The following is a 17,424-nucleotide window of genomic DNA, read 5'->3' as shown; positions in this document are numbered from 1 at the left end:
GTATCCTGGGAGACCAAGCACTGCAGACTGCAGAGGGAAGGAGAAACCATTTTTCTTTCCCAAAAGCCATCAGGAATGACTCTGCATCTCACAGCAGAGCTGCTGCCTGTGCCACATGGTCAGAGCTGCTCCAGTGGCAGCAGCTGTGATAACTCATTAATTTTCCTTTCAAGGAGAGAGGCTGTGCGTTGGATTCACCGGGAAAGAGGGAAACAAAAGGCAGCTGGAGGCGGGCAGGGATAAATGGGAGGCAGGAGATATATATATACACTGAAAACAGTCTGTGTGTCGGGATAAATGAGGTACAGATCATGCAGGAAATAGTGCTGCAAGAAAGACTGACATGTATTTACCAAACAGGTTTGTCAAAACTCTGGAATAACCATGGGGGCGTGACAAAGGGAGCTGGCAACGTCTGGGAAGCACAATGGGCCTGGGGTCCAGACCCAAACTGGGCTCAGGTTCTACTCCGGCTGTGAATATTTCCCACATCAACATTTCCCTCCATAAATCCGTATGTGGATCCACAGAGGCTGGATGTTTGCAGCACAGGCACATGTGCGTCTCTGACGCTCCCGGTCCCCACGGGGGTGTCCGCGGCCGACCTTGGGCGCTCCGGCCGCGGGCACGGCGCTGCCCAGGAGCCGCTGCCCAGCGCAGGCTGCGGGACGCGGCGCGGGGGCTCCCGAGGCGTTTCCTCCGCAAATCATTTGGGAAGGTTGATCTTGACAGCTACAGCAGGAAGCGTGTGGGAAGTGCCATGAGTAACCGGGCTGTGCTGGAGAACGGGACGTGCCGTGCCGTGCCGTGCCGTGCCAGCCGTCAGCCTCAATTCCCAAGCTCCCTGGACGCCAGTCACAGCCCGGGACAGCAGCTCGGGGTGGCTGCTGCTGCTTGTCCACCCCAGCCCCGGCGATTAGGGCTGAGCCGAAGGGATTGAAATGGGGCACAAAATTCCGGTTTTTTAATGACTTTACTTTATGAAAGTGCGTCACTAATTAGAGGCAGGGATCTCCTCGGAGCTGTACTGCTTAAAATGAAAACTGCAATACTGCGGGGATGCCAAAGGCCGGGGGGCTGCAGCGCGGGGCCGCCCCGGCTCCCCCCCTTCCCTTCCTTCTCCTCCTCCTCCTCCTCCTCCGGGGTTACGCGGGGCGAGGAGCCCAAGGCCACCGGGCACAGAGCACACCCGGCCCGCGGGGCTTCGCAGACGGGGAGGGACCCCACAACCCGGCTGGTTTCTTTTTTTGAGGCGGCTGCGCCGCTCCGACAGAGGGGAGTTGCCATAGAAACGGGGGGAAACCCGGCGGGGGGGGCGGGGGGAGGCACCCGCGGCGCCGTCGCTTTAAGATCGCAGAGGAGGGAGCAAATTACGCAGCTGCACGGCTCATCCCTCCCTCCCTCCCTTTTCCATCCATCCTTCCCTCCCTCCCTTCGCCATCCCTCCCTCATCCCTCCAGCGCTCCCGGCCGCCCCGCCGCACCCATGGAGGCCGGCGCAGGTGATGGAGGCGGGGGAGGGCGCGGGGTGCGGGGTGCGGGGTGGGGCGGGGGGCACCGCACCGGGCACCGCACCGGGCACCGCACCGGGCACCCCGCCGGGCCCCGCGCCGCCGCCGCCGCTCACCGTCCGCTTTCTCCCTTCCCCGGCAGGTCGCTGAGCCCCCCACCCCGGCGCTGCCGCCCCCGACATCGGCGGGGCCCCGCGCAGGTGAGCGGTGCGGGGCGCGGTGCGGGGGGCGCGGTGCGGGGCCGCCGTGACTCATCCCTTTCTGGCTGCAGTCCGGGCTGGGGGGAGGCGGGGGGCGCAGCCGGGGCTGCCAGCGCCGCTCCGCATCGGGGGGCCGGAGCGGGGGGTTCCCGGGGCACAGGGGGCTCGGGGCGGGTCACGCATCGGGCCCGCAGCACACCCGCATTGCGTGTGCCAGACCCCCGCGGCACACGGCACAGCCGTGCGGCTGCACCAGAGCCCACGGCGTGAGCTGGACCCCTGGCACGCACTGCACCCATGTCTGACTCACCAGACCCAATCTTATGGTACCCTGACCCGCACTGCAAACCCACCTGGACCCCCACCACACCCACCGGTCCTGCTGCACAGCCCTGGAGCCGTGTGACATGCACTAGACCCACACAGCAGCACCAGCCATGCATTGCACTCACCAAACCTGCACTGCGCCCTCCAGACCCACATCTCATGCATCGGACCCACATTTCCTGCACCAGACGCTCCCTGCACGCCCCAGTCCCACATTACAGATACCAGACCCTCCCTGCACACCCTAGACCCACATTACAGATACCAGACCCTCCCTGCACACTCCAGACCCACATTACGGACACCAGACCCTCCCTGCATGCCCCAGTCCCACATTACCTGCGCCAGTCCCTCCCTGCACACCCCAGACCCACATCTCACACCAGACCCACATCTCATTGTACCAGACCCTCGTCACATGCATCTGACCCTCCCTGCAAGCACCAGACCCTCCCTGCACACCCCAGACCCACATCTCATGCACCAGACCCTCCCTGCATCCACCAACCCCGTGTCACATGGACCAGACCCACATCACATGCACCAGACCATCCCTGCACGCCCCAAACCCTCCCTGCACACCCCAAACCCACATCTCCTGCACCAGCCTCTCCCTTCAAGCACCAGCCCCATGTCTGCTGCTTGTGCAGCATTCCAAAGTGTCTCCGGCACCATGGGGTATTGCAGGAGCTGGGGCTGCTCTGCAGTTGACATTTTATTATTTAATGGCTCCATGCTCCGTCTCCAAGGGACACAGGAACACCCCGGCGGGTTGGTGAGCCGGGTGTTCTGTTCTCTTCTCCCCACAAGGTCAGCGCTGTGGCTGTCGCACCGAACCCACTGCTGGGTGCCTGTTCTGTTTATAAAATCCGTGTTCCCAGGCTGGCTGGGCAACAGGCACGCTGTGCTATGACCGTGTGCCCCAAGATGCAGATCCTGGTGTCGGGGGGTGCCAGGGTGGGGGTCAGAGGGGCAGTGCCCGTGCTCCCATCTCGGAGGTGCTGCGGCAGGCAGGGGATGCGGTGTGTGGGTAAAGTAGGCCATTCCAGCGGTGTGGAGAGCAGGGCTAATCCCCCGGCACCGCCGTCATTCCCAGCCCTCGCTCAAGGTGGAGGGATGGAGGATAGGGGAGACCTGCTTCCGCCGAGGCTCGGAGGGGAGGCGGAGCTGGTGCGCTGGAAGCTGGGTTTGTCTTCCAGGTTTTTGCCTTTGTATCTCAAAGGAGTGGGCTGTTCCTTGTGCTTCGCGCAGCTCGGCTCGGCTCCTGCCAGAGCACCTCTGCAGGGTGGGCTGTGCGGTGGGATGTCACCTCCATCCCAGCCTGCTGACCTTCCTGGCATGGGTGGGACCGCGGGGTCTGCATCCTGCGTGTCCCACTCCTGCTCTCATGCTGCTCCAGCGCTTGCCATGGAGCTCTTTTCCCATTTCCCTTTGACTCCAGTCCCCAGTGAGAGCCCAGCCTTTGCCCTCTGCTCAAGCACCTTATTTTAGCTCATGAGGGCTGGGAATTGCCACCTCCCTGTTTGGAGTTGCAGCCAGGTCAGCTGGAAAAGTGATGAGCTGCATAACCCGAGCTTTCCAAATGGTGTCTGTTTTCCTGTAATCTCTGGATGTCAACTCAGCATTTTATAACAAACAGGAGAATAAAAGGAGATGCTCCTGCCTTTTGGAATGGGATACTGCCACTCTTAGCAACATTGATTTTTCTGGTGGTGTTGCATAAACACCCCATGGGGTTTGTCTCTGCCCTGAGCTGGATTTAGCAGTGGCTTGGGCAGGGCTGGGTTAGCAGTTGGATTTGAAGGTATTAAAGGTATTTTCCTACCTAAATGAGTCTGTGATTCCATGATCTCCCTCTGCCTGGGACACAGGTGAAACTTTGGGATGAACCCATCCACACTGGAGCAGAGCCTCTGGAGATATTGCCACATCCTTGTAATCCTCTTGGAGCAGAAGCAAAGCAATCCCTGTATCCCAGAAATCCCCCATGCAGGAGGAGGAGTGGACACAGTCATGGATGTTTGCCCCCAGCTGCCCACGTGGTGGTCCCAGTGCTGTCCCCTCCTGCACCAGGACTTCTGCCAGCCCTGGCCGCTGGATCCTGCTCTTTCCCATTGCAACCCAGCTGTATCCCAGTCCCTTTTCCAGTGCAAGCAGCCCTGGCATTGCCACTGTCCAGGAACAAGGGCTCTGCCCCCATCAGCTGCTGCTTGTTGGCCACATCCAGCACTTTGCTTATTTTTTGAGCATAGAAAAGCAGAGCCAGTATCAGGAAGGCAGGGTGGGTCCTTGGGAGCCCTTTTTGTCCCCTGGAAAAACAAAGCTGTAGTTTCCCTCTCCGTGTTCTCTCTGCTTTCAATCTTGCTCACCCTGGGAGGCTGAAGATGTCCCAGGGGACCCATGGGGACACCACGATTCTCTCCCAGAGCTCTGCAGTGGGTGAAGCTGCTCTCAGACATTTGGGCTCAGTGCCACCATTGCAAAAGATTCCTCACACAGGATATGCCAAGGGAAACACAGGAATCCAGCAGCAGGCAGCATGATGGGAGCCTCGACAAAGGAAGCAGTGAGCGAGAAATGCAGGGAAATGTGGCAGCTGCTGGCACAGCAGTGTTGTGCTGAGGGCTGACACTGGCAGTGAGCTGCAGGCTGTCACACCTCTCTGTGCCCTGTGGGCATGGGATGAGCTGGATCCCTCTGAATCTTGCAGAAGCTGAGCTTTGGAAGCTGATGGGAACAACTCTTGAGCCTGCAGCCATGAAATCCTCAGAGGAACAAGCTGAGGAACCATCAGAGGCTTCACTGGGCCATGATGAGGATCTCTCCAGAGGTCCTGTGTCCCTGTTTCCCATGTGAGAAGCATCTAGGAAGGGCCATACCTGCCCAGTCTGATTTGTCCATCACTGGCACAGCCAGGGGATCCAGCAGGGAGTGGGGAAGTGGCAGGATTTGAGGCGAAGAAGCGTCTTCTTCTGTGGGGCAGTGATCCAGCTGAGCCAGGGAAATCTTCCTGTGGGACACCAGGGTGAGCCTCACTCTGTCCCTGCTCTGCCATCCATCACTGTCACAGCGTGATCAGCAGTTCAGCAGGAGCTGGGGACCCACCAGAAGATGAGTGTCACCCCCCAGGACAGTGGCAGTGTGGGGGACTGGTCCTGATTCTGCATCCCAGCCCGGTGTGGGGGATCCACTCTCATGCTGTAGCTCCAGCTGTTTCCTTACCAAGGCCCATTGCTTTTATTCATCAGGAATTCTCCAGGCTGATTCCACTGCATGGAACAAACCCTGGTTTGTGCTGTTGTTTGTAAAAGCTCTGCCCTTCTGCTCCACGCGTGCTGGAGCCCCACAGGGAGTTTTGCTGTCAGCAGCACGCTGGTCTTTGCAATGGGCAGTGCCCACCCTGCTCAGCCCTCAGGCTGCATTTTGGGGGATTTGCAGGGTGCTGGAGCACAGGCAGGTGGTTTGCAGGACAATCTCTGGGTTTGGTGTAAGCTGTGGTGTCAGACTGGCCCGTGCTGGCATTGCCAGGGGTGCTGTGCTGAGCAGGGCCCCACAGCTCCCCCAGAATGGAAACAAGCCAGTGCCCCCCAGGTCACCTTGGTCTTGGTCCATGGATTGCCCTGACACCCCTGCTGTGGAGACAGGCTGAGAGAGCTGGTGGAGCTCTGATGAGACCTTTAGAGCCTCTTCCAGTGCCTAAAGGGGTTCCAATAGAGCTGGAAGGAGACTTTGGACAAGGACATGGAGTGACAGAACACAGGGAATGGCTTCCCACTGCTAGAGGGCAGGGTTAGATGGGATATTAGGAAGAAATTCTTCCCTGTGAGGGTGCTGAGGCCCTGGCACAGTTTGCCCAGAAAAGCTGTGGCTGCCCCATCCTTGGAAATGTCCAAGGCCAGGTTGGACAAGGCTTGGAGCAGCCTGGGGCAGTGAAGGTGTCCCTGCCCATGGCAGAGGGTTGGAATGAGATTGTTTTCAAGGTCCCTTCCAACCCAAACCATTCTGTGTTTTTACCCCCCTCCTATGGGCAGGGATGCCACCCATAGACCAGGGTTAATCCTGGATTCCCCCTCACTTTCCTGGTGGGATTCCATTGGTGCTGCAATTACTCATCCCGGAGGTAATTCTGAGTGCAGATCTGTGATTTCCTCTGTCTTTAGTAGCCACATACCATATGGGAAGGTGTGGGCTCAGCTTTGGTGCTGAATCTGCTCACCCTGCCTGTCCTGGGCAGCCTCTGGGCACAGTGAGGCTCCTGGGGACACTGAAGTGGCCCATTGATCCTTTGGGAATGATGACAATTTATCATCACAGATTAAATTCCAGACACCCTGGGTGCTGTGGGAGGCATCAAGCCTTGGTGTGGGCACCAGGCAAGTCTGCAGCAGTGGGAAGAGGAGGAAATGAGATCCCCAGACGTGAGGGCAAACCCAGGTGTCCCCACAGAGCCATCCCAGGCTGTGGTGGTGGCAGCAGGGCTGGGGTGTGCTCTGGGGTGCTCTCACAGCCCCATTGCTGGACACACATGTGGCCATCTGCAGTGCTGGCACTTGCTGGGGCACAGAGGGACCCCTGCACAGAGCGGTGTGCCATGAGGGTGACCTTGGCATGGGAGGGGAAGATCCAGGTCCAGCTGAGCTGATGATGGGCACCCCTGGCATTATACCAGATACCACTGGGCTGCAGGGAGAGGGTGAGGAATCAACCCTCCCAAATCTCCCTAAATCCCTGCTGGAGGTGACAGAGAATCCTGGAGGGTGACAGAGAATCCTGGAGGATGCTCCTGCCAGCCTGAGGCCGTGCTCAGCTCTCTGTGGATGCTGATTCACGCTGCTGCAGCAGCAGAGCTTGCTGCCCACTTGGGAGCAGTGATCCAGCAGGACAGAACACTGCCTTCCCCAGCCCAGGTCATCTCCAGGCAAATCCATCCCAGGAGGGAGCAGCAGGGTCCCCAAATCCTTCTTGCAGTGTCCCAGGGGTGCTGGCACCCCTCTGTCATGGGGCACTGTGCCTGCCGGGGCTTGGGACTTCACAGCATCAGTGCTCTGGGATTTTTGGTGCCCTGGTTTGGGGGTCAGGGAGCAGCAAATCCTGGGCAGAGGAGGGACCTGGGCTGGCCAGGGTGGGTTTTGAGGTATCCTGGAAAAAAAAAAAAAAAACACCTGGGGTTGCAAATGTAGAGGGCTGCCCTGGGGTGAGCTGGATGTGCCCCCCTTCCTGTGCTGCCTCCCCTGCTGTCCCACTCCTGGCACTCCCCTGGAGCAGGGCCAGCAGCACGGAGTGTTTCCTGTCACCCGTCGACTGTCTGTTGGCAGGTCCCATCTCTGCACTGCTCTGCCAAAAGCTGAGATAAATGCTGGCATTGGGAACAGGTCTGGGGATGGGGGGGGGCCCGTGCTGCCCCCATCCCCGTCGGTCTCTGGCAGTCTGGGAGCACAGTGGGGATCCCAGCAGTGCCATGGGGTGCTCGGCAGGATGTGGGTGCTGAGCGGATGCTTCCCTCATTCCCTCACATCCTGCGTGTGCCCGAGGTGCTGCAAGCCTCTGGATCTGGCCTATTTATTTACAGGAAAGGAGGCTCTGTGTTTCCCTAGGGATTAGCAGCTGCTTCATCCTGCAGGGATCTGTTCTTCCTCACCTGATTTCACTGCTGAATGGGGGATTTGCACTTAATTAAGGAAAAGCAGGCACCCAGCCCACTGCAGGGAGAGCTCCATGGCTGGGTCAGAGCCCTTGCACCATCTCTGCCCCCAGTAATGCGCCCACTGCAGGCACTCTGTGTCCCTGTGGCATTGCCCTGCTTCCTGACAGGGATGGGCGTCTGGGAGCAGGGGGAAGCTTGTCCTGTGGTGAGAAGGGGGCTCCAGACCATGGGCAGGCATTTGCTCTGCTTCTGATCTGCTTTTTCAATTAAGAACACCTTGCCCTGTGCCCACAGGCATGCAGCATTCTGGCATTTCTGGGCAATGGGAGCCAAGTGGAAGCCCAGCCCAGATGTTCAGGGCATGTTGTCCTCATGTGTCCCTGTACTGGTGGCCCTGGGGACTGTACTGATGCCCTGGTGCCAGGGCTCACCCCACATCTCATCAGGGCCATTTTCCTGCCTTCACCTGCTCTCTCTGTTGCCTTTGCCTGCAGTTCCCTGTGGCCAGGAGCCGTGGCACTGTGGCCATGTCCGTGCCGGGGAGCAGACGCGCGTCCACGGGATCACGAAGGTGAATATGCTTCAGCCTCTGGCCTCGGGACTGGACTCCAGCGCCTGCAGCCGGGATGAGACGCTCCCCACGATCCCCACACCTCCTCCACCGGCTGCCAGTCCGCAGCACCAGCCCCCAGCCCAGCTTTCGGGGGTTTGCATGGCACTGCCCGCTGCACAGCACTTCCCTGTCCGTGCATGCAGCTCCCCGAGTGCTGCACGCCCTGTCCCTCTGTCCGTCTGTGCCACGGCCAGGACCGACCCCTCCGTCCGTCCAGGCGAAGGCAGGCAGTGGTGGAGAGCACTGGGTTGGGGCAATGAAGCTGGGAGGTATGTTAGCCTTTGGAAAATGTCTCCTTGAGCTGGTAAAGAGAGAAAAAGGGAAAAGGCATTTGTTCCCCTGGCGATGTCTCCATGACCTGGACTGCCCAAATGGAGGCGCAGGCTCAGCGTGGGCAGGGAGAACAGGCAGAGCTGCCCACGTCGAGGTGATGCTCTGGCAGATGTGGCTGGAGCTATGCTGGGACTGCTCCCAGGGGACTCTATGGGGCACCCAAGGGGATCCCAGGGGCTCCCAAGGTCCTCAGGGTGCGAGGATGCTGTGCCAGCATCCATGGGCTGCCAGGCCAGGGAAGGGGGAGCGGGTGGAGGACATCCCCCCCAGCCCTGCCTTTGTGCCCGTCGCCATGTCCGTGCGATTTTGATCCCTGCTGTTTGTTTTGTCCTTTTGTCTTGTGTGTTCTCGGTGTGGTGGTTGGCAGTCGCGGGGTTTATGGACGGAGTGGCTTTGCCTCCTTCTTTAAGTCTTCAGCGCCCTCAGCCACTCGGCCTGAGACACAGCCTCTTCTCCCTGCCTCCAGGCGCCCCTCGCCCCCCGGGAGGGACACCTACGGCACCTCCTCGCTGAGCAGCAGCAGCAATTCTGGCTCCTGCAAGGGCAGCGACAGCAGCCCCACCCCAAGGTAACCCATCACCCGTGGCCCCAGGGCGGCTGCTGGGTGCCCCCGGGCAGGGGCAGCAGTCCCGGTGCCGGTGCCAGCGGGGGCAGGAGCGCAGGGGCCGCTGCAGGAGGCTGAGCGCTTGGTGGCCGGGGGAGCCGGAGCTGCCGGAGCTGCTGCTGCTGGTGTGTCTCCACAGACCCTCACCACCCTCCTCCTGCAAACCTCTCCGCCGCCGTTGTCGTGTCGTCTCCCTCCCTGTCCCCCCGCCTGCCACCCAGGGCTCCCCCGTCCTCTCCCTCCGTCCTGCTGTGCCTGTGGCTTGCACGCTGCACGCTCCCTCCCGCCGCTCCCGCATTCCAGGGAGCGCCCGGATCCTTCCAGGCCAAAGGCACGAGGGCAAGAGCTTCGCTTCCATCCCCCTGTGCTGTCCGGCAAAGGTTTGGCAAGAGCTGCTGGCCCCCTGGAGCTCTGCGTGTGTTCGGGGCACAAACAGCCAGCACTGGGCACCAGCCCCAGCCCTGCAGGCACAGCAGCCCGTGGTGCCCTGCTCATCACCTGCCTGTCCCTTGCCAGCCCCCAGAGGTGGAATCGTTCTGGGAGGATCTGAGGGGCCTGAGGGTGACATGGTGAGCAGGTGCCATGTGTGCTGCAGCCAGGGCAGTGGCCCTCCCGCTGTCATTGGGCATTCCAAGGCATGGGTGCTTCTCACACAATGCTTCTGGACATGGCTAAAGGCTGCTGGGCTGATGGACACCATGCAGGGGTGCTTTGGGACGCTGCCTTTCCATTCATAGGGAGTTTGGTCCCCCAGTGTCATGCCAGAGCCACTCGTGCAGCTCCTACCTCTCCACGTGCCTCCCAGCTTGGCCATGGAGCCCTGGCCAGCCCCTGTTCTCTGCACTGTCCCAGGCTTTGGGCCAGAGATGTCACTTCATCTGCCCCAGTGCCAGTGGTGGCATAAGGAAGGTCCAGACATGCTGCTGACCCAGCCCAGAGCAGGTGCTGGATTCCCTGGTTTGCTCCCCATGGGCAGGACAGCCACAATCTCCAGACCTCCATCTCTGGTGGGGCCCATCCCACCCTGGGGTCTCCATCCACATCAGTTGTTTCCACAAAGGTTTCTCTGGGCACACAGAGACCTTGGTGGTCCTGGTTCTGCTCATGGCCTAGCAAAGTCCCCAGCACCACAGAGCACTCAGCATCTGACAGCAGCACCTTTGTGTCCAGGAGCTGCACCCACCCTCCTGTCAGGGCACAGCACTGAAGACACCCACGTTGCCCCACCTGACCAGGGCACAGCACACAGCACACCCACCCTGTCTGTCCTGCCAGGGCACAGCACACAGCACACCCACCCTGTCTGTCCTGCCAGAGTCACAGCACACAGCACACAGCACACCCACCCTGCCCCTCTCACTGGGCACAGCACCCTCATGCACCCACCCTGTTCCTCCTGCTCTCAGAGCTCCGTTGGGGTGTATTACGGGGCTGCACCCCGAGAGCCGGCCTTAGAACCCCCGGGTCAAGCCTGTGCTGACCCTGACACTGGCAGTTGGTGACATCTGTGTCCCTGCAGGCGCTCGTCCAAGTACAACCTGTGCAGTGACAACCATGGGATAAAGCCCCCGACGCCGGAGCAGTACCTGACGCCCCTGCAGCAGAAGGAGGTCTGCATCCGGCACCTCAAGGCTCGCCTGAAGGACACCCAGGAGCGGCTGCAGGACAGGTGAGCTCGTGGGAAGGGAGCCAGCACCAGCCATTGCCACCCACCATGGCAGCTCCTGTCTGAGACTGCTCCTTCTGGGTTCTCAGTTCCCAGCATGGCACCTTGTCCTCGTGCTCGTGCCCAGGGACTGAGGGCACAGCTGTACCATGGCACTGCTGGCATGTGGGATCTGGCACTGCTGCCTGTCCCACCTGGGAGCTGCAGATCTGGGGACTGGGGAGCCCCACATCCCACCTGCAGTGGCTGTGTTCTCCCCTCACCCTGTTTAAGTCCCTGCCATGCTTCTGCTGAATTTCAGCGTCAGAGGGTGGCTAATCCCCATCTGCTCCTCTCAGGCTTAGGCACAGCCCCGCTGCCGTGCCAGCTGCCACGCGCCTGCCCGGGGCACCTGCCCACCCCCACGCAGCCCTCAGGGGACCTGGGCACTGCAGCCTCTGGGGAGAGGGCTGAGCATCACTTGCAGGGGTCCCTGAGCTCCCACTGCTCCAAACAGTGCTGCCAGGGGGCCCTGAGCATCAGTCCTGAGGGTTCCCGAGCGTAAATCCTGAAAGTCCCCAAACATCGCTCCTGATGTCCTGAGCATCCATCCTTGGGGTGCTTGAGTGTCACTCCTGAGGGTCCCTGAGCATCACTCCTGGGGGTCCCTGATCATTGCTCCTGAGGCTCCCTGAGCATCACTGCTGAGGGTCCCTAAAGCGTTGGATCCATCCCTTGTTCCCAGCTGGGAGTGTCACTGGGTGATCTGGGTGCAGCCCAGCGCTGGGCACAGAGGACAGGGCTGTCCCCGCAGCCCCCTCAGCGCCGCGGTGCTGCCCTCCCGTCTCCGCAGGGATGCTGAGATCGAGGACCTGAAGACGCAGCTGTCGCGGATGCAGGAGGACTGGATCGAGGAGGAGTGCCACCGCGTGGAGGCCCAGCTGGCGCTCAAAGAGGCTCGCAAGGAGATCAAGCAGCTGAAGCAGGTCATCGACACCGTGAAGAACAACCTACTGGAGAAGGACAAAGGCCTCCAGAAGTATTTTGTGGACATTAACATCCAGAACAAGAAGCTGGAGACGCTGCTGCACAGCATGGAGGTGGCACAGAACGGGGCGCTGAAGGACGAGGGCGCCGGCGAGTCGGCCGGGGGGTCCCCGGCGCGATCCCTCACCCGCAGCTCCACCTACACCAAGCTGAGCGACCAGGGAGCCGGGGACCGCAACGTGGGCGGCTCGCAGACCATCTCGCTGGACGAGGGTGCCGACAGCGGCTTCGTGGGCATGGAGGAGGCTCCGGGCCACACGGACCCGCTGGAGGTGGGGGGCGAGCCCGGCACCCGCTTGCCCCCCAGCAACACCTACGAGAAGGTGCTGGGACTGCGGAGCAGCGCGGAGGCGGGCGTGCAGGCCAGCTGCATGCAGGAGCGGGCCATCCAGACGGACTTCGTGCCCTGCCAGCCCGACCTGGACACCATCCTAGAGAAGGTGATGAAGTCCCAGGCTTGCAGCTTGGGCAGCCCCACGTCCGCCTGGGTCTCTGAAATGGAAGACACGATGCCCGTGCCCGAGCTCGCCAACCCCAGCGGGACCACGGACCTGACGGTGGCCGAGCCCGACGCCGCGGCGGCGGCTGCCAGCGCCGAGGGGGGCGTCCCCTGCAACCCGGCGGTGCGGCAGCCCCCCAGCGCCAGCCCCTCGGTGGCCATCGCCTGCGTGGCGGAGGAGGAGCTGATGGAGGTGACCGGCTGCGAGACCAACCCTTCCAAGAGCTACTGGAGCCGCCACTTCATCGTGGATCTGCTGGCGGTGGTGGTGCCGGCCGTGCCCACGGTGGCCTGGCTGTGCCGCTCGCAGCGGCGGCAGGGCCAGCCCATCTACAACATCAGCTCGCTGCTGCGGGGCTGCTGCACCGTCGCCCTGCACTCCATCCGCAGGATGGGCTGTCGCCCCGTCGCCAGCCCCGGCCCCGGCGGCGCTGCCCAGCCCTGACCCCTCCGGCGCCCTCCGCCCGCCCCCACGGACCCGACTGCTGATTGTAAAGCCCCGGCGTGGCACGGGCGGGTGGGAAGGGGCCGAGGGATCTGTGGGTGCATCGAGGTGTGCTGCTGCCTCCCCCGCAGCTCCTGGAGGAGGGAAAGAACCGTTGTTGGAAGGGGGGCGCGCAGCGTCACCCCCGCCGATGGACACCCCTGCCTGTGCCTCTGGCTGCGGGGGGCTCTGGGGCTGCACCCGCCAGGGGGGCTCTCCCTCCATCGCACTTGCTTTTTGTTTGTCGCCGGGTAGTCCCCTGGCCGGCCGTGCCACGGGCGGGGGATGGCGAGGAGCCGCTGGCAGCGTGGGGCGCTGGGGATGCAGCGGCTCCTGGCTGCAGGTGCGGTGTCTTTCTGTGGGCAGGGGATGGGGGTTCCTGTCCACACACAGGGATCAGCTCCCACACTGGGATGGAACTGGGCTGCAGATCACGCACGGAGCCCCCCGAGGAAGCCGTGGGCTCTCCCTCCCTTTGCTTTGCACTATATTCACTTTTTTTTGGGTACAGACTGAAGCCCGGCTGTTGGGACTCTGGGTGCCGGGCAGCGGGACCGGGGCTCCTGCAGTGCTGTCCGCCGTGATGCCGGTGATCCCACCGCCTGCTGGAGCTCGGATGCCTTCGCTGGGGTGCGGGCAGTGCCGTGCAGGCAGAGCCAAGCCCTTTGCCGCCCCGGCCCGCCCAAACCCCCGCTTTGCTGGCGGCCTCCGGAAAAAAAAATGCCTTTTTTTTGTTGTTGTTGAAACACAAAGACAGCAAAGATTGCTCAGCGGGGCTGCTGGGGCGCGGGACTTGGGGCTCCCCCGGGCGTGCCGCACTCCCACCCCACGAATGTCTGTGGTTTCTTCGTGACTTGAACTAACAGTGTTTCCCCCCAACCCCGACCCAGGCCCGCTCCCCACCCGTGGGTGCCGCCCGTGGGTGCCCTGGCAGCCGGTGACGCTCCACACGCCGGTGTCCAGCGGTCCCCAGAGGGGCACGTGCCACATCCTGCGTGCCCCACGCTCCCCTGCATCCCCCTTCTGCCAGCTCTGCCCGTGCTGGGGGGCAGTGGGGACAGCAGCTCTGCCACCAGCACAGCCCCAGGTGCTGGGGGAGGGATCTGGGGAGCAGCAGTGCCCAGGGCAGTTGTAAGTGGAGCTGGGATATTCGCCTCTCGTGCAATGTATTTGTGGATCTGTGTACACGTCTGTTAGGCTATCCAAAGCTTTGCCAAGAAATAAATGTAACGACTATATTTGAAAGACAAATCTATATAATATATTTTTTAAATACAGAACTGAAAAAGCTGTAACCCCCCTCTTCTTGTTTCCCCTGTCCTGTACTCGCTGTCTGTGGTGGATGTAATAAATGTCGCTGGGTCTGTGTCTGCTTCGGCTGGAGCCAGCCCTTGGCATCTGCCCTGAGGGGGTGGCCCAAGCAGGGACACGGGGAACAGTGCGACCCTGGTACAGGACAGCTGCCCCATCCTTGCTGAAGAGAGGAGGAACCACCCAGCAGCCACCAGACTCTGACAGGATAAGGGGTTTTGTGCCAGAATAGCTCCTTTGGAGGTGCTGTGGGGTCCTCTCAGCAGGGCTTCCAGCACCAGCTCCCGGAACAGCAGCGATGGTGTCACAGGTCAGGGATGGAGTGGTCCATGGATGACTTCACCAGCCCTGATGAGAGCCTGAGCGGAGGGAAGGGAGGTCAGTGGGGTGAGCCCGGGGGTCCCTGTGGGGTGTGTGGGTCCCTGCAGCCCCACATTCTCACCGTTTGACCATGTGCTCGTAGATCACGGTGGGGATGATGGTCAGTGTCACCACGTTCCCAGCCCCTGCCAGCACCTCCATGAGCTGCTTATCCTGCAGGAGAGAGAGAGAGAGGGGGGTGTTCCATGGGGTGCCCAGCTTTGCTCAGTATCCCCCTCCCTCCTGGATCCTCTGGCCACATCTGGCATCCCCAGGACACAGCCCCACCTTCATGCCGATGACGTTCTGGCCGTTCACCTCGCAGATGCAGTGGTGGGTGAGGAGCCCGTTGCGGGCGGCCGAGCTGTCCTTGGCTAGCGACACAATCTTGCCCTTCTTCACCACGATGCCGACGTGGCCGGTGCTGTCCTTGTGCACGGTCACGGTGCGCTGGAACGGCCTGCGGGGGGAGCACCGTCAGTGCTGCCACCGGCACTGCCACCACCACCGGTGCCACCAGACACTCACCTGTCCCTCACCACCATGACAATGCCACCCCCACCGGTGTCACCAGGCACTCACCTGTCCCTCACCACCATGACAATGCCACCCCCACCGGTGTCACCAGGCACTCACCTGTCCCTCACCACCATGACAATGCCACCCCCACCGGTGTCACCAGGCACCCACCTGTCCCTCACCACCATGACGATCTTCTCAGGGTTGGCCTTCTTCAGGGCACGCTGTGCCTTGTCACTGCTCCAGCCCGCACAGTTCTTGCCGTCGATCTGCAGCACCTGGTCCCCAAAGCGCAGCCCCACCAGCGCTGCTGGCGAGTTGGCCTTCACCAGCTGCACGAAGATGCCCTGGGGACACAGTGGAGTGGTGGCACAGGGCTGGCACAGGGACCAGTGGCTGTGCCGTGCACCATGGTATGCCATGCCGTGCCATCTGCACCCTGCTGTGCTGTGGCACGCTGTGACATTTAATGCCACACACAATGGCTGTGATACACTGCCACGTCACGCTGTGCTCTACTGTCACGCTTATGCCATGACACAGTCCCGTGCCATGCCCAGCCCCGTGCCATGCCCAGCCCCTCACCTGGTCGACGTTCTTGAGCTGCAGCCCCGTCTTGCCGCGCTCGTCCTTGCACAGGTGGATCTCCCGCACGCCCGGTTTGATCTCTGCCCGCCTCAGCCCCGCGCTGTTCCCGCTCAGGGGAGCCACCAGCTGGCCTGGGGAGGGCCCCACGGGGGTCAGCGCCTGCTGGGGGGGAGCTGCGGGTCAGTGGGGACAGGGGGACGCCTCAGCCCCCCTTCGGGAGGGGTGCATCCCTTCTCGGGCAGGGTGAAGAACCCAAGGGAGCCCCGTTCAGGCACAGGGAGCCATGGGGCAGGGAGCTGCCAGCCCAGACACCTACGGTGCTGTCCTCCGTGCCCAGGTTCTTCTGGATCTCCTCGCTGGAGAGCGCCAGCCCCATGTAGTTCTCCAGCTCGGCCAGGTTGGGGTACAGCACAGGAGGCTCTGAGGGACATACCGAGGGTGGTCTCATCTCCTGGGGCCCCCAACCCAGAGCCATGGCCTCCTCCACCCCAGGAGCCCCCTGGGACAGTGGGCCAACAAAAAGAGACCCCAAAATCCCATCCCCAACCCATGCACTGAGTTGTGGGGGGGTCTCAGCTGACCCCCCCCCCACGCTGGGCATCATTGCCCACCCAGAGAGCCCCTGCACAGGGTGAGCTGATCATGTCCCACCTTACCAGTGCCCGAGGTGAGCTTTGGCTTCTCTGTGGCTGCTGTGGTGGCAGAGGTGAGCTTTGGCTTCTCTGTGGCCACTGTGGTGGCAGGGGTCCTCACCCCAGCTGCTGCCTGTGCCTGCCAAGAGACAGCGTGCTCAATGCTGTGCCCCCCAGCCTGGGGACCCTCTGAGGTGAGACCCCACAGGGCCCCATGGGGGTCTGCTCACCCCTGTAACGCTGCTGAGCTGGCACTGACCTGCAGGACCTGGTGGCCCTTCATGTCCTCCAGGGAGGGGTAGAGTGTTGCCATCGCTGCTGCTGCTGTCTGGGGACAGGGATGGGGCAGTTCAGGGACTGGGCTGCCTCTCTCCAAGCATCACTCCCAGCCCGTGTACCGGACATGGGCTCCCTGTCACCTGCAGTCTCCAGTGTGACTCAGGGCTATGTCACCAGGGTCACACCACCATCACTTCCTGGTGGCTGGGACACGGATGGAGCAGGTCCTGCTCCCCATGTCCGCCTGCCCCACAGAGCCATCCCAACACCACCCACACAGGGGAAGGGGATTTCCCACGGGAATGGCCCCTTTGCACCTCATCAGACCCCTCTGCTCCCCATGTTCAGCTGGGGCCATTCCAGCATCACCCAGACACAGCAGTGAGGTGTCCCATGGGAACAGCCCTCGTACACACCAGCAGCCCCCTCTGCACCTCCTGTTGTGCCCAAGGCTGTGCCCCCCAGACCTACTCTATGGCATCTTGTGCCCCAAAAAGCATAATCCAAAACTCATTGTGTAGAGGCCAAATCCAGACCCAGCTCTGAGCCCTGTGGGAACCAGGCAGGATCCCATCTCCAGCCCAGGGATAGCAGCAGCCTCCAACAGACAAAACCCCCCAAATCCAGCCCTGGCACCCCCGGACTCACCTGCCAACAGCTCCCGATCCTTGTGACACCCTCTGCCTGGCCCTTGTGTTTTATAGCCAGGCCCAGCCCAGGGAGGGGCCAGAGAGCCTCAGCTGATTGCACCCCCGCTAGGTAGGGCACAGGTGAGGAAGAGGAAGAAGAGGATGAAGGCAACAATTCACAGAGCCCTGGCACTGCAGGG

The 17,424-nt window shown here is 61.9% G+C and overlaps 2 protein-coding genes across 3 annotated transcripts; one reads left to right on the top strand and one right to left on the bottom strand.

The window, feature by feature from the left end:
- The first annotated feature begins 1,428 nt into the window (after positions 1–1,428).
- Positions 1,429–13,304, top strand: SNPH (syntaphilin). The gene is made up of 6 exons (XM_054274434.1): positions 1,429–1,501; positions 1,653–1,710; positions 8,176–8,252; positions 8,995–9,195; positions 10,751–10,900; positions 11,730–13,304. Exons 3-6 carry the CDS (start codon positions 8,209–8,211, stop codon positions 12,865–12,867), a joined length of 1,533 nt encoding a protein of 510 aa, XP_054130409.1. The 5' UTR covers positions 1,429–1,501; positions 1,653–1,710; positions 8,176–8,208; the 3' UTR covers positions 12,868–13,304.
- Positions 13,305–14,429: 1,125 nt separating this feature from the next.
- SDCBP2 (syndecan binding protein 2) lies at positions 14,430–16,629 on the bottom strand. 2 transcript variants are annotated; one of them, XM_054274435.1, is made up of 8 exons: positions 16,576–16,629; positions 16,336–16,455; positions 16,001–16,132; positions 15,682–15,843; positions 15,268–15,443; positions 14,866–15,037; positions 14,660–14,751; positions 14,430–14,576 (listed from the first exon to the last, which is right to left on the bottom strand). In XM_054274435.1, the coding sequence occupies exons 1-8, from the start codon at positions 16,627–16,629 to the stop codon at positions 14,522–14,524; spliced, it is 963 nt and encodes a 320-aa protein (XP_054130410.1). In that variant the 3' UTR covers positions 14,430–14,521. The 2 variants fall into 2 exon arrangements, with proteins under 2 accessions (XP_054130410.1, XP_054130411.1); XM_054274436.1 differs by having other exon boundaries at positions 16,001–16,102; positions 16,378–16,455.
- Positions 16,630–17,424: the final 795 nt, after the last annotated feature.

Source organism: Melozone crissalis, unplaced genomic scaffold (genome assembly GCF_028551555.1).
Source record: "Melozone crissalis strain CALT ecotype California unplaced genomic scaffold, PUWL_Pcris_2 ptg000017l_1, whole genome shotgun sequence".
Taxonomy (NCBI): Eukaryota; Metazoa; Chordata; class Aves; order Passeriformes; family Passerellidae; genus Melozone; species Melozone crissalis.
This window is presented reverse-complemented; position numbering and strand designations above follow the sequence as displayed.